The sequence below is a fragment of the Syngnathoides biaculeatus genome, chromosome 4 (genome assembly GCF_019802595.1).
Source record: "Syngnathoides biaculeatus isolate LvHL_M chromosome 4, ASM1980259v1, whole genome shotgun sequence".
In the NCBI taxonomy this organism is placed as follows: domain Eukaryota; kingdom Metazoa; phylum Chordata; class Actinopteri; order Syngnathiformes; family Syngnathidae; genus Syngnathoides; species Syngnathoides biaculeatus.
The window spans coordinates 29,965,610-29,986,274 of record NC_084643.1 but is presented as its reverse complement, the minus strand read 5'-3'; the positions used below and the strand labels follow the sequence as shown (position 1 = coordinate 29,986,274).

Sequence of the window (20,665 nt, the reverse complement as noted above, 5' to 3'; positions counted from 1 at the left end):
CGAGACAGTCGGCATCCCTCTGTGAGCTCCTCTGCAGCCCTGATATGCAATTAATTGAAAGCTAATTAAAATTCTTCATCATATTTGTAAAACATTGTTTTGCTTATCACTGCTCGGTGTCCACAATACTGCCCCCCCACCTCCGCTCCCTTTGCCGTGTAATGATTAAACCTCGTGTATTCATTAAAATGTTGTCGGGGAGATGCACTGAGGTGATAACACAAGTCTACTTGCAGCACGGAGCTCGTGATGGATCTACTGAGCTTCGGCCATCGGGAGGACCCCGCTGGGCTTTGGTAGCAGCTTCGTCTCAGCCTGTTTTACCTGTCAGGAAGTACTGATGAACTCTCTGTGACTCTCATCTTTTGGAGACGCTTTTTATCTCTTTATGGCAGTAAACATCGTCTTTCGATGATAGTTCCTCATATGGAGCAACGGGAATGAGATCATCCGGAAATACCTCGAGAAACACGACATCGGCACACTTGGGCATTCGAGCAGGATGGAAACTCATCGGCCCCTTTACAATCAAATGGTTTTTTTTTCTTCAAGAAAATTTTTCGTACCACTAATCAAAACGTGGAATTTTCATTGCTATTGTATTTGTGGGGAAAAAAAATAAACATAGCTATACAAACATATCCTTGCCTACCAGAGGTGGGAAGTAAGGAAGTTCTTGAAGTTTGTGATTGTACTTGTCATCTTATCTCATTATCCAAGCCGCTTATCCTCACAAGGGTTGGGGGAAAGATGGAACCAATCCCAGCTAGTTTCAGGTAAAAGGTGGACTACAACTTGAACTGGTCAGTCAGAGGGCAGATATCGATCCCAATCAACCTGCACCAAAGACAGGTATGTGTACCACTACAGCATCAGTGACTACTTGTGATTGTACTTAAGTTGAGTTTTCAGGTATCAGATTGGTTGTTTGTTTATATGTGCCCTGTCATTGGCTGGTGACTGGTTCAGGATAGGCCCTGCTCTCTCTCATATAGCTGGGATGGGCTACAGCATGCACGCGACCCTAGTGAGGATAGGCGATCCGGAAAATGGATGGTAAGTCAATGTTGCCCCCAGAGAATGAATGCAAATCATCATCTGGAGGGATACAAAAATCTCATATTGTACATTTATAATTTTGTAATTCTGGCCTTAGTACTTTTACTTCAACATCAGCAGTTTTTTTTTTGTTTTTTTTAGACAAGTATCAGTACATTTACTTACTACTGAATACTGGAAGGCGCCACATTGGAGCATCTGTAAAGCATTGACTTCACAGTTCTGAGGACCCGGGTTAAATCCTCCCTGTGTGGAGTTTGTTATCTGAGCTCATCTATGTTCGCTTTTTTTTTTTTTTTTTTAAAGTCGTGGTATTGTTAATATTCAGTGTATTTCGTCTGCGGTGTCGAACAACTGTGAGGGGTTCCTGATATTTTCCCCTCAGGTTTAGTAAGCATTCACAAAAGTGCCACATGACTAAAATGGACAAAAAGAAGCTTCCCTGTCGCCAACTCTGAATTTGCTCAAATCTTCGCTTTTTGTTCTTTCATTGTAGCTCAACATTTTCTGGCATTTCATCGCTTGAAAGTGCACCCAGCAAGGAACAAGTCGTTTAATTAAATCTTCAGAAGCGCCTCGTGCTCCAACTGGTCTTCCTGCAGGTCTTGTTCCTACTTGCCAGGTTTCCAGTTCTCTCATATCAAGAGCGAGAAACACGGCTTCATGCGGGCTGTCTGCTCCGACGGCGCACGGGGGATGTGCAGCTACATTTATTTTGAATGAACCTCGCTGATTTTTGTCTTGCTTTATTCTATCGAGAAGCCCTCAAAAATATTTTCTGTCTGCCGTGTTTCATAATAGTTCATGGAATAAAGTTTAACAAGGCCGATGTTTTTATAGCAAAAGTGATTGCAAACGTTAAATTTTACAAGATGAGACTGTAACGTCCCATCGGAACGAGAGTAGGACCCAAATGCAGGACTCGGAAGATGCAAGGTAGTTCAAGGAGACACGTTTATTATATGCAGAGGAAGGGGATCGACCAGGCAGTCCGGTGCAGCAGCGGTAGTTGGGGCGTCGGGCGAAGAGAGCAGATGAGCGGACAGGCAGGAGTCGGTACACAGGGGAACAATCAACGCAGGCAGAAGTAACGAAGGAGTCAGGCTTACAAGGTTGGTCGGAGAACATGCGAAGGTCGGTACACACAGGTTCGATCAGGGATACCGGAGCACACTAACGGGACACGAAGATCAACGAACTGGCGCCGGCCAGTTGTCATCACGGTCATATAAATCCACAGCATAATCAGGCTGCATGAGACGCAGGTGTGCACCTTCCAATCAGCGCACCTGCACGGACACCCGCACAGCTCGTGCTGGAGCGGCAGGATCATGACAGAGACAGCACTTATAAATTAGATTGAAGCAACAGAAACATGGCGACATGGTATAGATAACGGAAAGGTCATTAAACTTGGGTCTATGATCCACCTTTTGGAAATCATCTGTAAATGCACTGCGATTACTGACTCCTCTACTTTTTTCCCTTCTGTATACATTATAGTATTGTTGTCTTCTGTTTTGCACTTTTTCACTCATTTCATTTTATGGTTTGGGTGGGAAGGTGTGAATGGGTTTAGGGTATTACATTGTGAACTCGTAAAGTTAATTCGTTCAACGTAAGTCAGAATGCACGGCATACAAAGCTAAAGAAACATGCACCAGTACAGTATTGTGACGTGAGAGCTGCAGGCAAGACGTGTCTCCACACAAAAATACTGGATGTCATGCACAACTCACAACATGATCGACAACCATCCTGAAACCGAGGTCGTGTATTACACAAAGTTGTTTTTTTTTTTTTTTGGTCCCCTCTGGAAAGACAGAACTTGGAGCTATGAAGTGTCAGGTGCAACCTAACATTTCTGTCCATAGCGAAATCTTCAATAAGTTACACAAAAGGAACATTACACAAAAGGAACAGTCGGAAGAGTCGTGAGACATTTTTACGAGCAGTTGTTTGATAGCGTGACTGATGTACCTTAGTTTATGTCGAGTGACCACCTCTTGAACTCGGCACACATCCAAAAGTCCAAAGGCTCTCCTTTTTAGAGCGTTTGAAATACAAGTGGAACGTTGAGTCTCGTTCGGTGTGAAGCAACCGGCCAAGCATGTCCGAGACGGCGGAGCCGCAGCCGTGTAAGTAGACACTGTTGTATATCAGCAAGGTGGAGTTGGCCATTTGTGAATTAAAGACCCGAGCAGGGGGTTGCTATTTTTCTCGAGGCAGATTTGATTCATTTTGACAAATAGTGTCAAGGTATTTGCTTGGCATTTGAGAGCAATTGAAATAACAATATCACTGGTCAAAGGGTATCTGCTGACTTTTATTAGCACGCACACAAAACATCAAATATTAGGAAAAGTATTTGGTTTAAGGTGGGCCGGATAACAACGTGAATATTTTCTACAGGGTGAAATCTTGTATTCCACCGTTAAAGGAGAAACATGAATGTTTATCAAATTATATTTGTGATGTTCAAACACTGTTTTTATCCAAAATGATCAAATCTGCTTAATGCTGCCTATCAGTGCCACATTAGGCCTAAACCCTGCCCCAGCCCTCCAAAAAAAGCCAAATACAAAACAAAACAAACATGCAGAGTAGGCGGTACAATAGTACACAGAGTCCACTTTATTGTGAATGTGCTGGGTACTTGAAACCCATCAGTGTATTGCACTTAGCATCTAATTAGAAGTATTTTGTAGAAATGTTGGGAATTACCAGTTGGTATACCTTAAAGTAGCATTTTGTAACGTTTCTTAAGCCAGGCTGCATATAATTTCATATTTGAAAAATCTACCAAACAAAAATGTTGCAAATACACTCAAAAGACAGAAGGAGAAAATGTAAACTCCACACTGGCAGACCGGGATTTGGACCATCTGAAACTGAGCATGAATTTGAGTGTGGTTAGTTCTGAATGAACACAATCATATCCACAATATTAAGAGGTTGTGTACACTTGTGCAACCACATTATTTCAGTTGTTCATTTTTACTTCCCCACTTGAATTTTTTTGTTTTTTCAATTGAGTTGTACAGCTTATTGGTCTCAATCGTGGTGAAAAAGTTTTTATATGATTTTATTTGTGTTATTGTTCTCACAAAAACGTGACGGTTGAAGAAAGGCTGTCCAGACTTCTCTACACATTGAAAGATATATTGGTAGTAGTAACAAATTTACATTTTTCTGAACAATAGTTGCAATTGAATCACTTCCTGTGGGACACCTGATAGGCAAAGTGGTTAGGAGTCACAACTTTAAAGTTTTATAAGTGTACATACAAGTAGACATATGCAGTACTACATCGGCATATTTACAGAAGATTAGGTGGCAAAGTATCGTCACCTTACGTGCAGTTTACAATACATTTGTAACAGTTCCAAAGGATAAGCACTGAATATACAAAATATGCACAGTATGATAGACTGGAAAATGCATAGTACATGTTACAATATTTCCAATTATTTGGGTAATTTAACACCGTTCATCTTGTTCATATACTGTTCGTCTTAATGGAACGTACTGTACTGTTGATATAGTTACAAAGAGAAAAATGTTGTGTGAATTTTGATCAGGCAACAACTTATAGTATAATAAGGCTATTTTCCAAGTGCATGTTGCAGTAATTGCAATTAAACCTCACGTTGTGGAAATTGCAAGTCTTTTCGATCCTACAGCACTTACCTCTTCATTGCATTCTCTTATTTTAATTGTCTGCGTTAATGGCATTGCGGCAACAAACTTCATTTGTATCCTTCAGTTGATTGTTTGGCGTCTTAAGAAAGGTGAAAAGCCAAGCTCGGCACACGTCACACTATTGAACCACAACAATTATTTGCTTTTTGCTTATCGCATCAATCCGAACTGGTGTTGCCTTATTGCAGGTGGTGATAGATAGCAGGCGATGGCGAGGAATTGCTTATTGGATCGCAAATAAGACAGAGATGGAGCGGGTGTCATTCAGCGTGTACCAACCCAGGGAGCCGTGCCACGGTGGCGGAAGACCTTATATAATCGCATAAAGTACACAGTAGATAATGATTTTATCATATATGCAACTTTTTTATTGGACAGTTCAATTAGAGGCATTTTCAGTTGAACACACAGTCACTGGTGAATTTTATTAGCATTACTATGTATTATGTAATTCTTGTTAGTCTTTATTAAACAACAACAGGAACCTTCTATAATTATATTTTTATATATATAAAACTGAATGCATTATTATTATTAGTTGTAGTAGTAGTATTTTATCTACACTGGTGCCTCTACTTACGAAATTATTCCGTTCCGGAAGTTGTTTTGTAACGTGAAAAGTTCGTAAAAGTAAATAGCCTAATCTGATCCAACAAAACTTATCTGTATTTCTGATTTTCAAGGTGCTTGTGGTGGATGAAATAGCCAATGACGATTATCTCATTACAAAGTAACGCGTTACCAGAATCACGGCTCGCGCCCCTAATGAAAACCAGTATGGAAAATGGACAGATGGATACTATTACTATTATAGTTAATAGAGTTTGCGTTATATGTTATTGTTAATATATATTGGGCTTCAACAAGCAAAAGAGGGCTGTCAGTATTATATTTTTCTGTACCAATAAATTAACTGATGGTGAATATGATTATCGATCAGATGATTCTAATTACTATTTCCCTCCAGTGTCCAGCAGGCAGAGATGCCCCCAGGGCAAAGGTTTGGAGAGTGTGGCCCCCCTGGTGAGGTCTGTGGAGGAGACCCCGGAGCCCATTCCCACCACCATCAAGGGAACTATCCCATCATGGATAAATGGGAGCTTCCTGAGGAACGGGCCCGGGAAGTTTGAATTTGGTCAAGACAGGTAAAGTACTCAACACCACAGTATACACACGACAGAAGTTATCATGTTTAAAGGTCCCATAGTTTGACTATTTAGACTTCTAAATAGTGACTATCGATTATGGAGGTGGGTTAATAGTGTCAATTTCATTTAATAAAAGAGCACCTTGGTTTTGTCATACGAGTGACCAGAAAAGGTCTCTCCGAGAGATAATCCTGATGAACTCCATTTTCTTTTCTACCTGATTTGGTTGCAGCATCACAGAGGAGAGTGGCACTGGGGTGATAAAACCGTCAAGGTTTATCTCCTATATGCACACATCCCATTTGCGAAAAGAATCTCCGAAGCAAGGATAATACTTTGTCTTGCTTTATAGCAAATCCATGATAAATATATTTACAATAATTCTCACAAAAAAGGTATGTCTCCCAGACGCAGCCCGGTGGGGGCTTGAATGTCAGCGTCCACGGTCTGGTCAGTACCCACGGCAGTGTGACCAGGCCTCTAGTGAATGGATGGCATGACGAACTGGGTCATAGTGAGTAATGGAGTTGTCCTTGCCAGCTACATGCTGGATGTCTGTTGTGAACTTGGAGTTGGCGGCCAGCTGACAAGGCTGTCGACCAGACCACGACTCAGAGATCTTGGTCATGGAAAATGTGAGCGGGTTGTGGTCCACAAAGCCACTGAATTGGCGGCCCACAATGAAGGTCTGAATTGTTGGACGGTGAGGAAGATGCCGAGGAGCAAAAGTGCTGTATTTCCTCTCATACCCATGGAGGTGTCAGTTGAAGAAGCCTACTGGCCCCGCCCACCCAGTGCTTCTTGCTTCGCCGGGGGCAAGTCCACTGGATCCTTGGTTACTTTGCCGCACAGGGCCACATACAAGAGGCGCATGAGATGAGCTATGTGAGGAATTAATGTTATATAGATAATGGTGACCATGCCCAAGATCGTCTGCAGGATTTGACAGTGGAGGGTTGTGGGAAATTGGCCGTAGTGAAAATGGGGACGGTTCCCTGTGGTGTGATGTGATCCCGATGAAGGCGATGGACAACAGGCCGAAGTGCCACATACCCGGGCTGACCGTGAGGCCGCGGTCGCAGAAATGCTTGAGCGGCAATCTGAGGGTGTCATCCACGTCAGCGCCACCCCCTTGTGGCTAAGAAGTATCTGCAGAATTTGAAAGTGTCCAAAGTGTGTGCTGTACGCTGTTAGGAGCACATTCTATGGGTATACTTGGTACCTGATGTATTCACGCACCAAGTCCACCTTGGGAAAGATTATGGTCCCTGCTAAGTGGGTGGAGAAGTTTTGTATGTGCAGAGCAGGATACTGGTTGGTAGTCATGGCATTGTTCAGGGAGCATAAAATGTCACAGGAGCGACCAACCACACTTCAACCTTGATTACCACATTCATGGTGGGGGGGAAACCCATTTCGTGTTCAGGTGACACAGGATGCAAAGGCAAAATTCCACACAGTGACAACACAATCGGCGGTTGTAGATAGGTTGGCGATGATCCATGAAACAGTTGTTATGAATTCCACTGGTTTTGATACGATGTTCAAGACCTCGTTTGTTGAAATCATTGTGAGCCATTAAGTCCAACACAGTAGCTGTCCTGTGTCAATTACTGTCATTAACAAATCTAATATGGCTGCTGTTAGATTTGTGTTTGGATAAGTGGGACAGCCAACACCCTTCTGTCTTCCACCGCAAAAGTTTGGGTGAGCGGATTTTTGGTTGAGGTGATAGTTTGATGTGTTTTTGGGTGTGGTTACAGCTCACAAGTAACAGTTTGTTGTCTCAATCAGCCAATGTTAGACACAGCTGTCAGTATTATGCAATGCAGTTCTGTAACAGTGTCAATCAAAACATCGAGCTACTATATCCTACTTATCTTCACCTTTCCCTCTTAAGGTGTGCTTTTGAATCATTGATAATGTTATGGTTCACTTGCCTGACAACTGACACGACCAATGGTGTGAATGTGTCTGTTCAAAGTCTGCTGGGATAGGTTTCAACTCCTCACAACTGGATATTCAGTTTTAGAAAATTCAGAAATGCAATTTCACTAAAAATGAAGGATCGCGTGCTTATACGACTGAAGGAATAGTATCGTACTGCACTTCATCATATAAGCAGCCTAAATATTTCGACTTGGCCAAGTTATCATTGAAAATGTCGGCATTAAAACTCGTTAGCTTGTGCCGCTGGTGTGTGTTTAGTGTTTTGCCGTCAATTGCATTCGCGAAACAGAAAATATTTACTCAATAGCAAAATTGCAGGCTGCTCAACCCTTCAAGTGAAATCATGTGAAGAAAATGTGGTGGAAGAGTTGAGTTCACAGCTCATGAATCTGTCACACCCGAAGGCACTTTTCATGACGGGGTCTGGGATTTGTCTTTCAACCATACACGAGGGAGGATTTTTCTCACAGGGATGCCATCAAACCACTGGTCTCTCTCTGCCCTCCTCAGATACACCCACTGGTTTGACGGCATGGCCATGATGCACAGATTTCACATCAGCGAAGGCAAAGTCACATACAGGAGTCGCTTTCTGAGAAGCGACTCGTACGTGTCCAACTCGGAGAAGAACCGCATCGTGGTGTCAGAGTTCGGAACGCTGGCCATGCCTGATCCCTGCAAGAACATCTTCGCACGATTCTTCTCACGCTTTCAGATCCCAAGTAGGTGAAATTGAAAGGCTATACGTATACACACGCAATTGGAAAATCCAAATGTGTTCCTGGCATCGCTGAGTATATACTGTATACAACTGGAGCATAAGCACAAAAGCAGATGTGCCACATGGCTGGAGGCAAAATGGAAAACAAATAAAAAAACATTTTTTTAACGAATTATGTGCATTGAATTTGCAGCCGTAACAAAGGCGACAGGTGCATCATAATGACTTTTATTACAATAATAGCAGAAAAATCCAATATTTGAATGTGATGGTATGAATGTGTTTCTCAAAGGGAACAAAACAACTTTCTTCTTATTTTTCTGGTAAATTAAATGGCAATTTCTGAGGATGAGGATTGTGAAGTTAGCTCAACAACACTGATAAGCAATAACTGAAATATAATTCAACAATGTCATTGTAATGATAGTGAGACTCTTTTGACGTGGTGCATTTTTAGACTATATGCAGGTAGAAAAAAAATATGTTACCTGCGATAGGCTCCATCTGTCCCACGACCCTTGTGAGGATAAGTGGCATGGAAAATGAATAGATGGATGGATATGTGAACAAGATTGTGATTTTCTGAGAAAAACACCAACTACGAGGAGAAATAATGTGTAATTTTCACCATTCAGTCATTTAAATAATTTCTTGTGTAGTACATTAAACAAAGCACCTGATCAGCAAACTTTAACCAAGTCATGTATTGCATTACAACTTAAAAAACTTAAAAAAACTCATTTCTGTTAGATACTCTAGCATCATTTATTTTGTTCCAAATCGAGGGAAATTGTAAGGAATCTCCAATGTTGATGGCATTGTAAAACTGTGTTCAAAAACCAGCAAAGCGTTTAAAAAAAGTTATCAAAAATAAAAATACATACAAAAGCTTTTATCTTCAAAGTACTTTAACCACCTGCAATTGTTTGTTTTGAAAGTTTATCCTCTGATCTTCAGCTGGAAAAATTCATGCTCTATAGGGTTTAATATCTAATGATTTTTCACCCCGCGCCCTTAAATTGCTTGATAATGAAGGATCTCCCCATCACTATGGTTCCACTTTTCTTTTCCAAACACTATCCTTTTAATTCATTTCATGATCTTAATACATTTGATCCAGAACTTTTATTGTCATTGCATGCTTTTGTTTGTGAGGTCTTCTGTAAAAAGTTGATTACAGTAACTTCATTCCTTCCCTCTGCAGGTTGCTGCTGTTATCAATAAACAGTTGCTCCAGGATATTTATTTAGCGGTCTCAAAATGCCCTTGAGGTACACATTTGACACCTGTTACTTATTACACAAATGGTTTATTTCTCCTTCAGGATAATCCAATTAGCTGTGTTGCAAACGTATCTGCTATAGCTTTGAATCATTTTGCATCTTCTCTCAGTTGTTTTTCTCCTGTAGCTTGCCCTCTGGTTTTCATGTTGGTTATTGCTCAAACTGTAAAGGTTAAATAACGTAGAACATACCATATGCAAATGTACATAACTGGAAATCATATCTGTTTTCCTTATGCAGATCTTTCATCTCATGTTCATCTTTTTATGTCAAATCCAAATATTCTAAGGCAAGGAATTGGGCTCATTGTTTATATTCTACTAAAAGTGTATTTGTTTGGGTGGAAATACAAGCTAGAACAAGGATTTGGATTTTTACTCGCTTTTCAAAACACTGTGATTATTCCGAACGCGGCTGTATGTAACAATCATTTTTTTTTCTGGTGTGAGCAGAGGCCACAGACAACGCAAGCGTGCATTTTGTCAAGTACAAGGGAGACTATTTCGTGAGCACAGAAACCAAGTACATGAGGAGAATTGATCCTCAAACTCTGGACACGAAGGAAAAGGTAGTCAAACAACATGGACTCTCCGTCGTGGCCTTCTGAAGGTCACATTAAACTAATATGAGAGGAAAATAAAACAACTTGATGCCTGATGCCAATCTCAGGTGGACTGGACGCAGTACATTGCGATCAACGCAGCCACAGCTCACCCACACTATGACCGCCAAGGGGCCACGTACAACATGGGCAACTCTCACGGCAAAGGAGGTAACATCACCGCTGACACCCCCCCCCCCCCCCACCAGACAGCTCACACAAGATCGTAATAGTCAAGCACCACGAACACTGAGCGAGGCAGCTGAATGCGACTAAAGTGGACCTTCATGGAAAAAAATTATAGTTAGCAACACTTCACTGCACACTGATTGTGCATCTCACAACTACACATGTGCCGCTCGTACTCGATGTACACAGTGACCCTGTATTATGTTTTCAGGCTCCACATTCAGAATATTGCACTGCATTTTGAATTGAACCACAAAAACCAAATTGTTGCCAAATTGCCAAGGAAGAAGTGGACTGCCGCGAAGAGAGGAAACCATTAAGAATAAAGGAGAGAGTGGGGATATTTTAAGAGGCTGTTGGAAACTGTGTTTTTTTTCACCATACTACATTTCTAAATTTAATACTACAGAATACCTGAAGAAAGTACTTTGATACCTGTACTGGAACAACATGTAAAAGACCTAAAGCATCAGTAAGTGCAGTGGAATAATAGCTGACGTCCCATAATGTACAGTATATATATATTTATGGGGGGCTGATCACCAATTAGTGAGTTTAAAAAAATGACAACTGATTATCGATCCGTCAGGCCATGAGTCTCTTTAAATGACCTTTTCTGACCATTTATGCTAGTGAAGGATAGTGAGAGACAGAACAAATTCATGATCTTCTATTAGATGACAGATAAACATACAGAAATTAATGAACTGTATCTACTTTTTGTGACATTTTTGTTTGTTGGTGTGCAGTGAGATTCTTCAATTGTAGAGTATGTCCTTGGTTCACTGCGCTGGTCAGATGTTTTGAACAGAGCGGCAGCGTGTTCACACACAACCACTAGCGCTAGCAATAACTTGCTACACTTGGTAACATTTTGTTGGCTGCTTATGAGTCGTATCATATTGAAACTGAGTGAACATTCCTTAAGCAAGCCTTACACAAATGTCGTGTCCTGAGAGAAAATGATATAAATACTACAGTATAAAAATAAAGTAGCTTTTGAATTCAGATATTATGTTAATGAAGGCGACATGGAGGAAATGTTTTTTGTGGAGCTGATCACTGACGTCATTGATCGGGTCAGGGAATCAGCCGATCAGGATGGGTTGCCAATTATCGTCTGATTCTAATGACAGGAATAAAATCGACGTAAAGTCCAATATATACATACACACACAAATACGCACAAACTCCACATAAGATTGCCTTAGATGAAATTCAAACACCTCAGAATTGTCCAAAGTTCTCACCACTAATCCTCCATGCAGCCCCCCCCCCCCGATAAAAACAACCACCCATCCATTATCGGAGCCTATCGGAGCAATCTTCGGGCAGGAGGGCGATACACCCTGAACTCGTTGCAGGGCACGTAGAACCAAACAATCCTTCGCAGACACATTGACACCTACAAGCATTTGAGAGTCTTCAATTAATGCGTTATTATTTGCGAAAGACTTCTCTTGTTTTGAATCTTTCAAATTAAGTGGCGGGTAAGCACGTTTTAACATTTTTGAGTTTCCTCTGTTTATTACCTGCAATTTGACGTTGTAAATTCCCTGCCTACCCTATTTCCAAGAACATCATGATTACTCCTACAGTGTCCTACTTACACTGCGCTTGTGATCCTCCTCAGGTTTCTTCTACAACATCATCCGCGTGCCCCCACCTGAGGAGACGGGGGCAAGGGAGGACTGCGCAGACCTATATGGAGCCAAAGTGATCTGCTCCATCCCAGCGAGTGAACCCAGAAAACCCTCCTACTATCACAGCTTCGGTGAGATGCAGTGCGTAGCCAAAGGGATCAGTGGAATGAATGGATTCTATGGGAAGAGCTTTGGGACTTGCCTGCTTTGACAGGCTTGAGCCTACCCTTGACTGACTGCTTTTTTTTTTCCATACCCTTATTAATTACTCATTTAAATTCTAGTCTCACCTAACTTCCCTTTGTCAATCAGCGTGCCTTTGTATTGTGTGCAGCTCTCAGCAGCTGTTGCTGTTTGACTGTCTCTATTTGGCCCAATAACATATCTTTATCCTGCACTGCGGGTCTGCAGAATTCACAAAATGCACTAAAAACCACAAGGAATTTTTTTTTTGCAAAGCGAAAAATAAGCAAGTCGGGAAGAGCATCAGCAACGGTTGCGTGTTTGATATGTAACGTGACTTGATTGCTATTTTTCTTCGCTTCATACTCAATTTGTGTTTGGTTCTTTACATAAGCAATGCAATTTTCTGCAACCCTCCATGCTGTTCATGGACAGTACAGAGAATTTTTTTGGCCATCTGAGAAGAAGCTTTGCAAAGTGCGCCCACTTGCATCCCTCGATAGATTAGCGGGCCGACCAGAGGATCTGTTTCTTCCCACATTCGCTGCAAGCACATATTTAGTCTCCAAATTCCCTTGATTGTGTCACAAAACATTGCTTTGTATTGTTTTGCCAAAGAAGACTGGGTGCGGCTAAAGGAAATTCCCGATTTGTCTTCCTGTAAAACAATGCAGAAACACTATGGTCAGTGTCTTTTTTTTTTTTTATTTCTCTTTTACCAGTGGAGAGTTTACACTCAGACACGATTTGTTCTGAAATATTATACTAAAGTACACTGTATATTACGGAAGCGTATTTTCTGCCACCCTCAAAAAAAAAACCAATATAACTATAACATAAAATGATTCACATTATGACATGAAACATATGACGTTATAACATGATAGGAACTTTTTTTGTTTTTTTGGTGTGGTAGCAATATGCTTCCGTATAACCTAAATACAGCATCCTAAAAAAAAAAGAAAACAAATTCTGTGGTTGTTTTAAATAGATATGTAGTGTGTAATTCTCTTTGTTTAATGTTTAGTTTGACAGTAAACTTTAACTGGGAGTGGCAATATACAGCTTAAATCCTCGTTTGTAGAATTGCTCTCTCTCTCTGCCAAATTGCTGTATGTTATTAAGTGATTTGAGTTGAGTTTGGATCTCAAATTTTTGCCTCCAAGTCCAAAAAACAGCTTATACCCTAAAAAAATAATCATAAACTGGGTTACTCATAATTCAAGGCTCCAACGTAATCTTTTGGATCGTCACAAAAACGCAAAGTAAGAGTGAAACAAACTTGTGGAATTCATCTTTTCATGCTCTTTGATGAGGTCGAACAAGGTACTCAGCGGTCTCGTGTGATGTCATTCATGAATTCTCTCCAATTCTGCATGGATTTCATCTTCAGACATTCTACTGTATCTAAATGCAAATACTTCTGTATTTATGCCCCCCTGTAGTCATGTCGGAGAACTACATAGTGTTTGTGGAGCAGCCCATCAAGTTGGACCTGCTCAAGTTTATGCTGTACCGCATTCAAGGAAAGAGTTTTCACAAGGTCATGACCTGGGAGCCTCATTATGACACCATCTTCCACCTGGTCAACCGACACACTGGCAAAGTGAGTGAAAGGTCACGCTCACTGCCTCCATATTGGGCATAAAGAAATACAATATGCACTGAAATGCTATTAGCACACATGGTCAGAAACCTACGAGAAATGAATAAGGAAGAAGTCTTTCTGTATGATTTTGGAGTGGGCCGCTAGGGATTGGTTTTTTTTTTTTTTTTTTTGCCCTTTAACACCTAAGCCTCAAAATGTCTGCCTGGACTTTTTTAGCTTATTTTGAGTAATAAATGCTTAGAAAATGTACCGTGAATAAACACTTCTGCCCCCTTTCCCAGAAAATTTTCAATATGTACAGGGTTAGGTTAGATTATCCCTGATGTGGTGTTGCTGATGATGACAAAAATTAAAGGTTGTTTGGTGTGGTTAAAGTGATGAGTGATCAATCGGCTTGTGTGGCGGATAAGAGGTGTTTGTTTAAAGCTACAGTTAGGGGGGTTATAAATAAGGTTAAAGGTTAGCGATTTATGTTTACAATTTGGGGTTGTGTATTAATGTTTAGGATTTAGGGTACATTTTGTTATTACACTAGAGTTAAGAGTAAACAAAATCAATTACAAGCCAACATAACTCTGCACAAGCTTACAGTAAAATGAATAATTTGAAGATTGATTATTAATTCTACACTACATACAATTTTACACTAATTGATATTTCAGTGAAAAGATGTAGCAATATCTTGTAGTTAGATGGGAAAAATATCCACATCATAAGGCTTAATTTCACTACGGGTGTGGTGGTGAGTGATCGATGTGATATGTGACACCTATAAACAGGAGAGCGAAGTCAAGTACCGCGCAGCTGCCATGTTCGCATTGCATCAGATCAACGCCTATGAGGACGACGGCCTCCTGGTTATGGACATGTGCTGCGGGGATGACGGCGAGGTCATAGGAGACTTTACCCTGGAGAACCTCCGAAGAGAACCGGGTGAGGAGATGGACAAGGTCAGTTTGGGTTTGTGGAACATCTTTATCTTGCCATTAATGAACATATAATTGTTCATAGTGTGTATATTAAGAGCACTTCAACTCACTGGGTACACAATATTGAAATGTACAGAAATATAAATGTGAGCGTAGTTTGGAGGAATGTACAACTGCATTGCATCAAAGAGGTGTTCCTGATATGTCTGGTAATTGTGCGGCAATGTCATTTATCCTGACCAATGAGAAAAGAAAGATCCATCCATGCAAACGCCACACAGGCGAGGCCATATATTAAATATGAAATTTGATCACAATATACTACTAATCCTACTAACAACATATATTGTGGTTCCAAAGCACATTAGTTGGAATCTACTCACAAGCTTTCATCATTTTTGTGCTTTCTCCTGTCAGTTCTACAACTCATTGTGCAGAAACCTGCCAAGGAGATACGTCCTGCCGTTGAATGTGGACCAACAAACTCCCCTGGACCAGAACCTGGTGACCTTGCCTAACTACAAAGCCACGGCTAAGATGACCAAACTCGGAGAGGTACAGTATCGTAAAACACCTTGCCTGTGTAATGATGCTATTAACTCTGTTGTACGTCACTTTGCAGTGAAAGGGTGGAGTCCATAATTATCATCAATAGTGGCCATTCCTACACCGTGGGAGTAAATATACACCTTGATGAGGATAACCGCTTAAACAGGACGGTTTTTGTGATAATTGTGTGATACTCAACTGTCAAAAAAGTTGATCTCAGTGGACTGAGGCTTAGGTGCAAATACACACCCAAGATCATTCATTACTTATCCATTCCACTTATCCTCACAAGGGTCATGGGCATGCTAGAGCCTATCCCATCCATCTTTGGGTGACAGACAACCATTCGCACTCACATTCACACACTGAGTGGGAAGTGAAGCCATGCTGCTTGCATCAAAGTCACCAGAATGTACCACGGCACCATGAGCACATTTGAATTAAAATAAATTCGACTATTGTGAGATTGAAGCCAAATGAAAAAGTCATACCTTTTATGAGAAAATATTCACATGACGTCCGCAGCTTAACGTGTTCTTTCACTAACCGCGCACGTCTTTGTCAGTTAAAACAGTATGTTAGCACATTTAGCACACCCTCACTAAACAACAAGATACACCCAACAACTGTTAAAAGCAGCCATAGAGCAAAACGTAAATAGCAAGTCGACCATTTTGGGGGTTTTTGGGTCATACCATAAATGTCTCACACAAAATAGAAATCCCTGAGAAGGGTTGCGTCAGGAATGGCATCCGGCGTAAAAATTGTGCCAAACATATATGTGCGTTCATCTGAGATGACACGCTCTGGCGACCCCGAAAGGGACAAGCCGGAAGAAACTTACTTTATAATAAGGGAAAATTTGACTTTGTTCAGGTTTACATGACCCATGAGGAACTTCATGACGCTGAGCTGCTGCAGTATGGTGGCCTCGAGTTCCCTCAGATCAACTACGAGCGCTACAACGGCCGACCTTACCGCTATTTCTACTCATGCGGTTTTGGGCACGTCTTCGGTGACTCACTGCTCAAGATGGACGTGCACACCAAGGAGCTTAAGGTACAAACTCTAAATCATAACGGAACCTCTTGAAAAAATATACGACAATATGTTGACTATATTTGTGATGTCAAATCACACAAGTACTGACCTCAGTTTTGTAAGTCCTGACTTCCTGGCTGCCACTGGTAGCTTCTTGCGCTAATGCCTACCTAGCTAGCTGTCGACTGGTTAGCTGCCATTTGCCATTTTTAACCTGCCTCACACTGGAGCTATCAAATGAGAAATGAAATGAGTTTTTTCCGCGTTTCGTGCTTGTTGTTTGCACATCAGTTTTCTGATGTTTTATATATTTTGAGATGAAAAATTCAGCATGTGCGTGGAATTTGGGCTACATCCTGAGGGTAGAAATATAGTTGTACAAAAAAACCATATTTTGTTCACGCTTTCAAGATTGCTGCACCCCACTCAATTTTCAGCGGCAATATATTGGAGCATAATTTGGTTGACATGTGGCCAGACATCATCTCATCTGATTTTGTAAATGAAACTGAAGACACAGGCAAAATGATGTTACTCATCAAGTTATTCATTTAATCTCGGCATCTCTTGGAATGCCTCCATTTCGAAAATAAGAAGGTGGCATGTCATAAAAACAGGTACAGTTGCATACCGACCAAGTCGTCCTCTAACATATACCCACTGAAAGCTTCGATGGGGCTGATTGTATGTTGGATGTGGAAAATGTAGCCTACCCCACCTCTCACCCAAAGACACAATTTGAGCTTTGGAACAAATTATTCAAAATGTAATTTAACTCAATGGGAAATTTTGGCCTGAAATTCAACCAAATTGGAGCAGGACCAGCATGACAGAACGGACTGTTGTTGCACTTTGAGGTACCACTGTATTGCTTATTGCTACGAGAAAAGCTGTACTGGGAAGCAGTAGACCGGGCATTTACAGTACTTTTGATTTTGGCGTGGCGCACATTTTCATGCCACATTTCCTGTTCAGGCGTGGCGGTATCCCGGCTTGTTCCCGTCTGAGCCTGTCTTTATTGCTTCGCCTGAAGCAACCGAGGAAGATGATGGAGTTGTGTTGTCAGTCATTATAACACCCCGAGAAGTAAGTACACCTATGCAGAAACAATGTAAACTGATTCCCCCCCCCCACAAGCCTCACTGTTTAATACTGAGTCTCACTATCACTATCAAACTATGCATGGCATCAAAATGTCTACAGTGGTACTTTGACTCACAAGTTTAATTTGTTCCATGACCTCATTCATAACTCAAAACACTTGTATGTCAAATTATCTTTCCCAACTGAAATGAATGCATACGCTATCGTTCCATGTATTATTTTATTGTCCGTCTGCATGTGTTACTACCATTTGTGTTCAAATATCCGTTGTGACAGTCGTGCTATTTGTTAACCCGTCGATGGCTTTTTGCATTGTGTTAGCATTAAGCTAGTGGACTTTCCAGAAGCAAAAAATATCTATTTGTTTTAAATACACAATGTGTAATTCTCTTTATTTCACGCTTAGTTTGATTGTAAACTACAAGTAGAAGTGTCAATAAATAGACTGAATCCTCTTTTTTGAAAAATTGCTTACTGGCTGCCAAATCGCAGCTGAGTTCTCTGCTACCATCTAGTATTTGTATCGCAAAATTTTGCTCACAACAAGTAAAAAGACAAAAAGCATTCAAACGACAGGTGGTACAGTATCTCACAAAACACAAGTTGGGTAACTCATAAGTCAAGGTACCGTTGTACTTTCAAACTTTCATTAATAAATACTGTTAGGCAAACACTAATGCTTTGCAATCTTTTTTTTTTTTCCAGGACAAAAGTACGTTCCTGCTTGTTCTGGATGCTAAGACCTTCACTGAACTGGGCAGAGCAGAAGTCCCTGTCAATATCCCATACGGGACCCATGGTGTCTTCAATCACATGACCTAGAGGTACCACTGCGGCACTGAAGAACTGTTGAAGTGAACAAGAGATGAAATAAGTGTTGGAATTCTGTTGATGGATCCCACAAATTAGAATCGGTTCAGTCAATATACAGAATTAGGGTACACGTTGAAGACTGTTGCCACAACAAATACAACAGTAGAGACGCGAAACATGCCCTAAAGTGTGTTCAACTATGATCCAAATGGAAGGATTTGAATGACAAATCTTTTTGAAAACCACATACACAAAATGCCAGCAGAAGACAATAAAGTTAAATCTATTCCCCTTTTTTTCCCCTGTTTAATTCTGAAGTGTTTTCGCATCATCGCGCCACTTGAAACGTTACACTCCCGTCGCGAGACGTGCATGCACTTAGGAGACATCAAAATGCATTTGCGCAAATTCAATTTCTGTCAAAGTAACGTGATAGAAATAGACAACACGGAGAAATGGGTGGAAAACAAATGTATCCGGACTGGTCGATAGCCTCCTGAGAGTCTGTCAGAGGTCGCGTCACAAATTAGGTGCTGTTGAAATGAGCAAAACAACGTTGACATTCACTTAAACGCTGACATGTCGGCGCTGATGAAGGAACAAGAGCACTTTGATGTCACAATCGTAATAATAACAACAACCATAGGAGGGAATGTCCAAGGCGAGTTATAGCCTGGACCGAATATGAAGTAGCCTGTAGCTGTGCCTGTCATTCCAACTTCCTCACCAAAGACTACATCGGCTATTTCCCCCTCATATTGATTTCAGCGGACTAGTTTTACCTAATTTCAGGCTCTGCACCTCACACAGCCAACAAAGACTCTCTGTAAATGTTATATGACTCACTCATCTTTAGCCTTCTGAGAAATTTGGCTTTGTTTCATTATTCCCAATATCCCCCCCACACCCCCCACTCTTCACCGTTGTTGTGCGTCACAATGGAGCCATTCACCCTGGCCCACAACGGAAATGTCATCTGCGATTCTCTTTGAACCCGTACGTAGCGAACAGTTTTCCTTTTTCATTGCGCATTTGAAGAAAATTTGGTCATCAGAATTTTGTTGCTCTTTTTGGATTTCCAGCCACACTAAAAATGTTCTCACACCTCAGAATAAACAATGGTAGGTTCTTGTCATTTCATCCCATCCTCTTTAAACCAGTGAGTAGCCTGACTCAGAAAAAAGGTAGAAAGACAGCATTCTATGATCAGACGATTTGACAACTACTGATTTATATCTTAATCAAACGCAAATGGTAGTACCAAGTCCGTTCAATCATAACACATTTTTTTATAGCGCGTGTCTTCATTAAGGTCATGTGTAACTAGAGTCTATCCCAATTGTCTTTGGCTCCACCCAGGAGAACAATTATCATTCACACATGTGAAGAATTTCATCTTTTGTTTTTCCAGCGTGGGATGATGCGAGTGTATCTAGAAAAACGGTCACCAACATTTTGGAGCGTAAAAACTACTTCTCGGGTATGATAAATTCAAAGAGTTGCCACTTCTGATACCGTATTTATCATTTCTTTTAAATGACCTTCGATTCTATTAATATTTTGATCTGAAGACACTGATCATGTTCATGTTTTCTTTTAACAAGGTAGGACTATCAACATGCAACACTATTTCCATCCATACATCTAATTTCTTTTGTCGCTTATCCTCACGAGGGTCGCGGAGCGTGCTGGAGCCTATCCCGGCTGTCAACGGGCAGGAGGCGGGGTACACGCTGAACTGGTTGCCAGCCAATCGCAGGGCACATAAAGACAAACAGTCACGCTCACAATCACACCTAGGGGCAATTTAGAGTGTTCAATTAATGTTGCATGTTTTTGGGATGTGGGAGGAAACCGGAGTGCCGGAGAAAACCCACGCAGGCACGGGGAGAACATGCAAACGCCACACAGGCGGGTCCAGGATCGATCCCGAGTCCTCAGAACTCGAAGGCCAAAGCTTTACCAGCTGAGCCAGCGTGCCGCCCAACACTATTTCAATAAATTTTATTATATTCTATTTCGCTCCAAGTGTGAACATCACAGGTGTCAAACTCGAGGCATAGGGGCAAGATCTGGCCCACCACATCATTTTGTCTGGTCCGTGAAAGCAAATCATGTGTATCTATCGTCTTAGAGTATGT

At 41.2% G+C, this 20,665-nt stretch overlaps 1 protein-coding gene across 1 annotated transcript; it reads left to right on the top strand.

Moving 5' to 3' along the window:
• Positions 1-3,062: 3,062 nt before the first annotated feature.
• bco2l (beta-carotene 15, 15-dioxygenase 2, like) lies at positions 3,063-18,813 on the top strand. Its single transcript, XM_061816830.1, has 12 exons — positions 3,063-3,197; positions 5,729-5,906; positions 8,370-8,581; positions 10,316-10,431; positions 10,533-10,635; positions 12,287-12,427; positions 13,925-14,085; positions 14,868-15,038; positions 15,435-15,572; positions 16,443-16,625; positions 17,583-17,693; positions 18,417-18,813. Exons 1-12 carry the CDS (start codon positions 3,170-3,172, stop codon positions 18,531-18,533), a joined length of 1,659 nt encoding a protein of 552 aa, XP_061672814.1. The 5' UTR covers positions 3,063-3,169; the 3' UTR covers positions 18,534-18,813.
• The last annotated feature ends 1,852 nt before the right edge of the window (positions 18,814-20,665 follow it).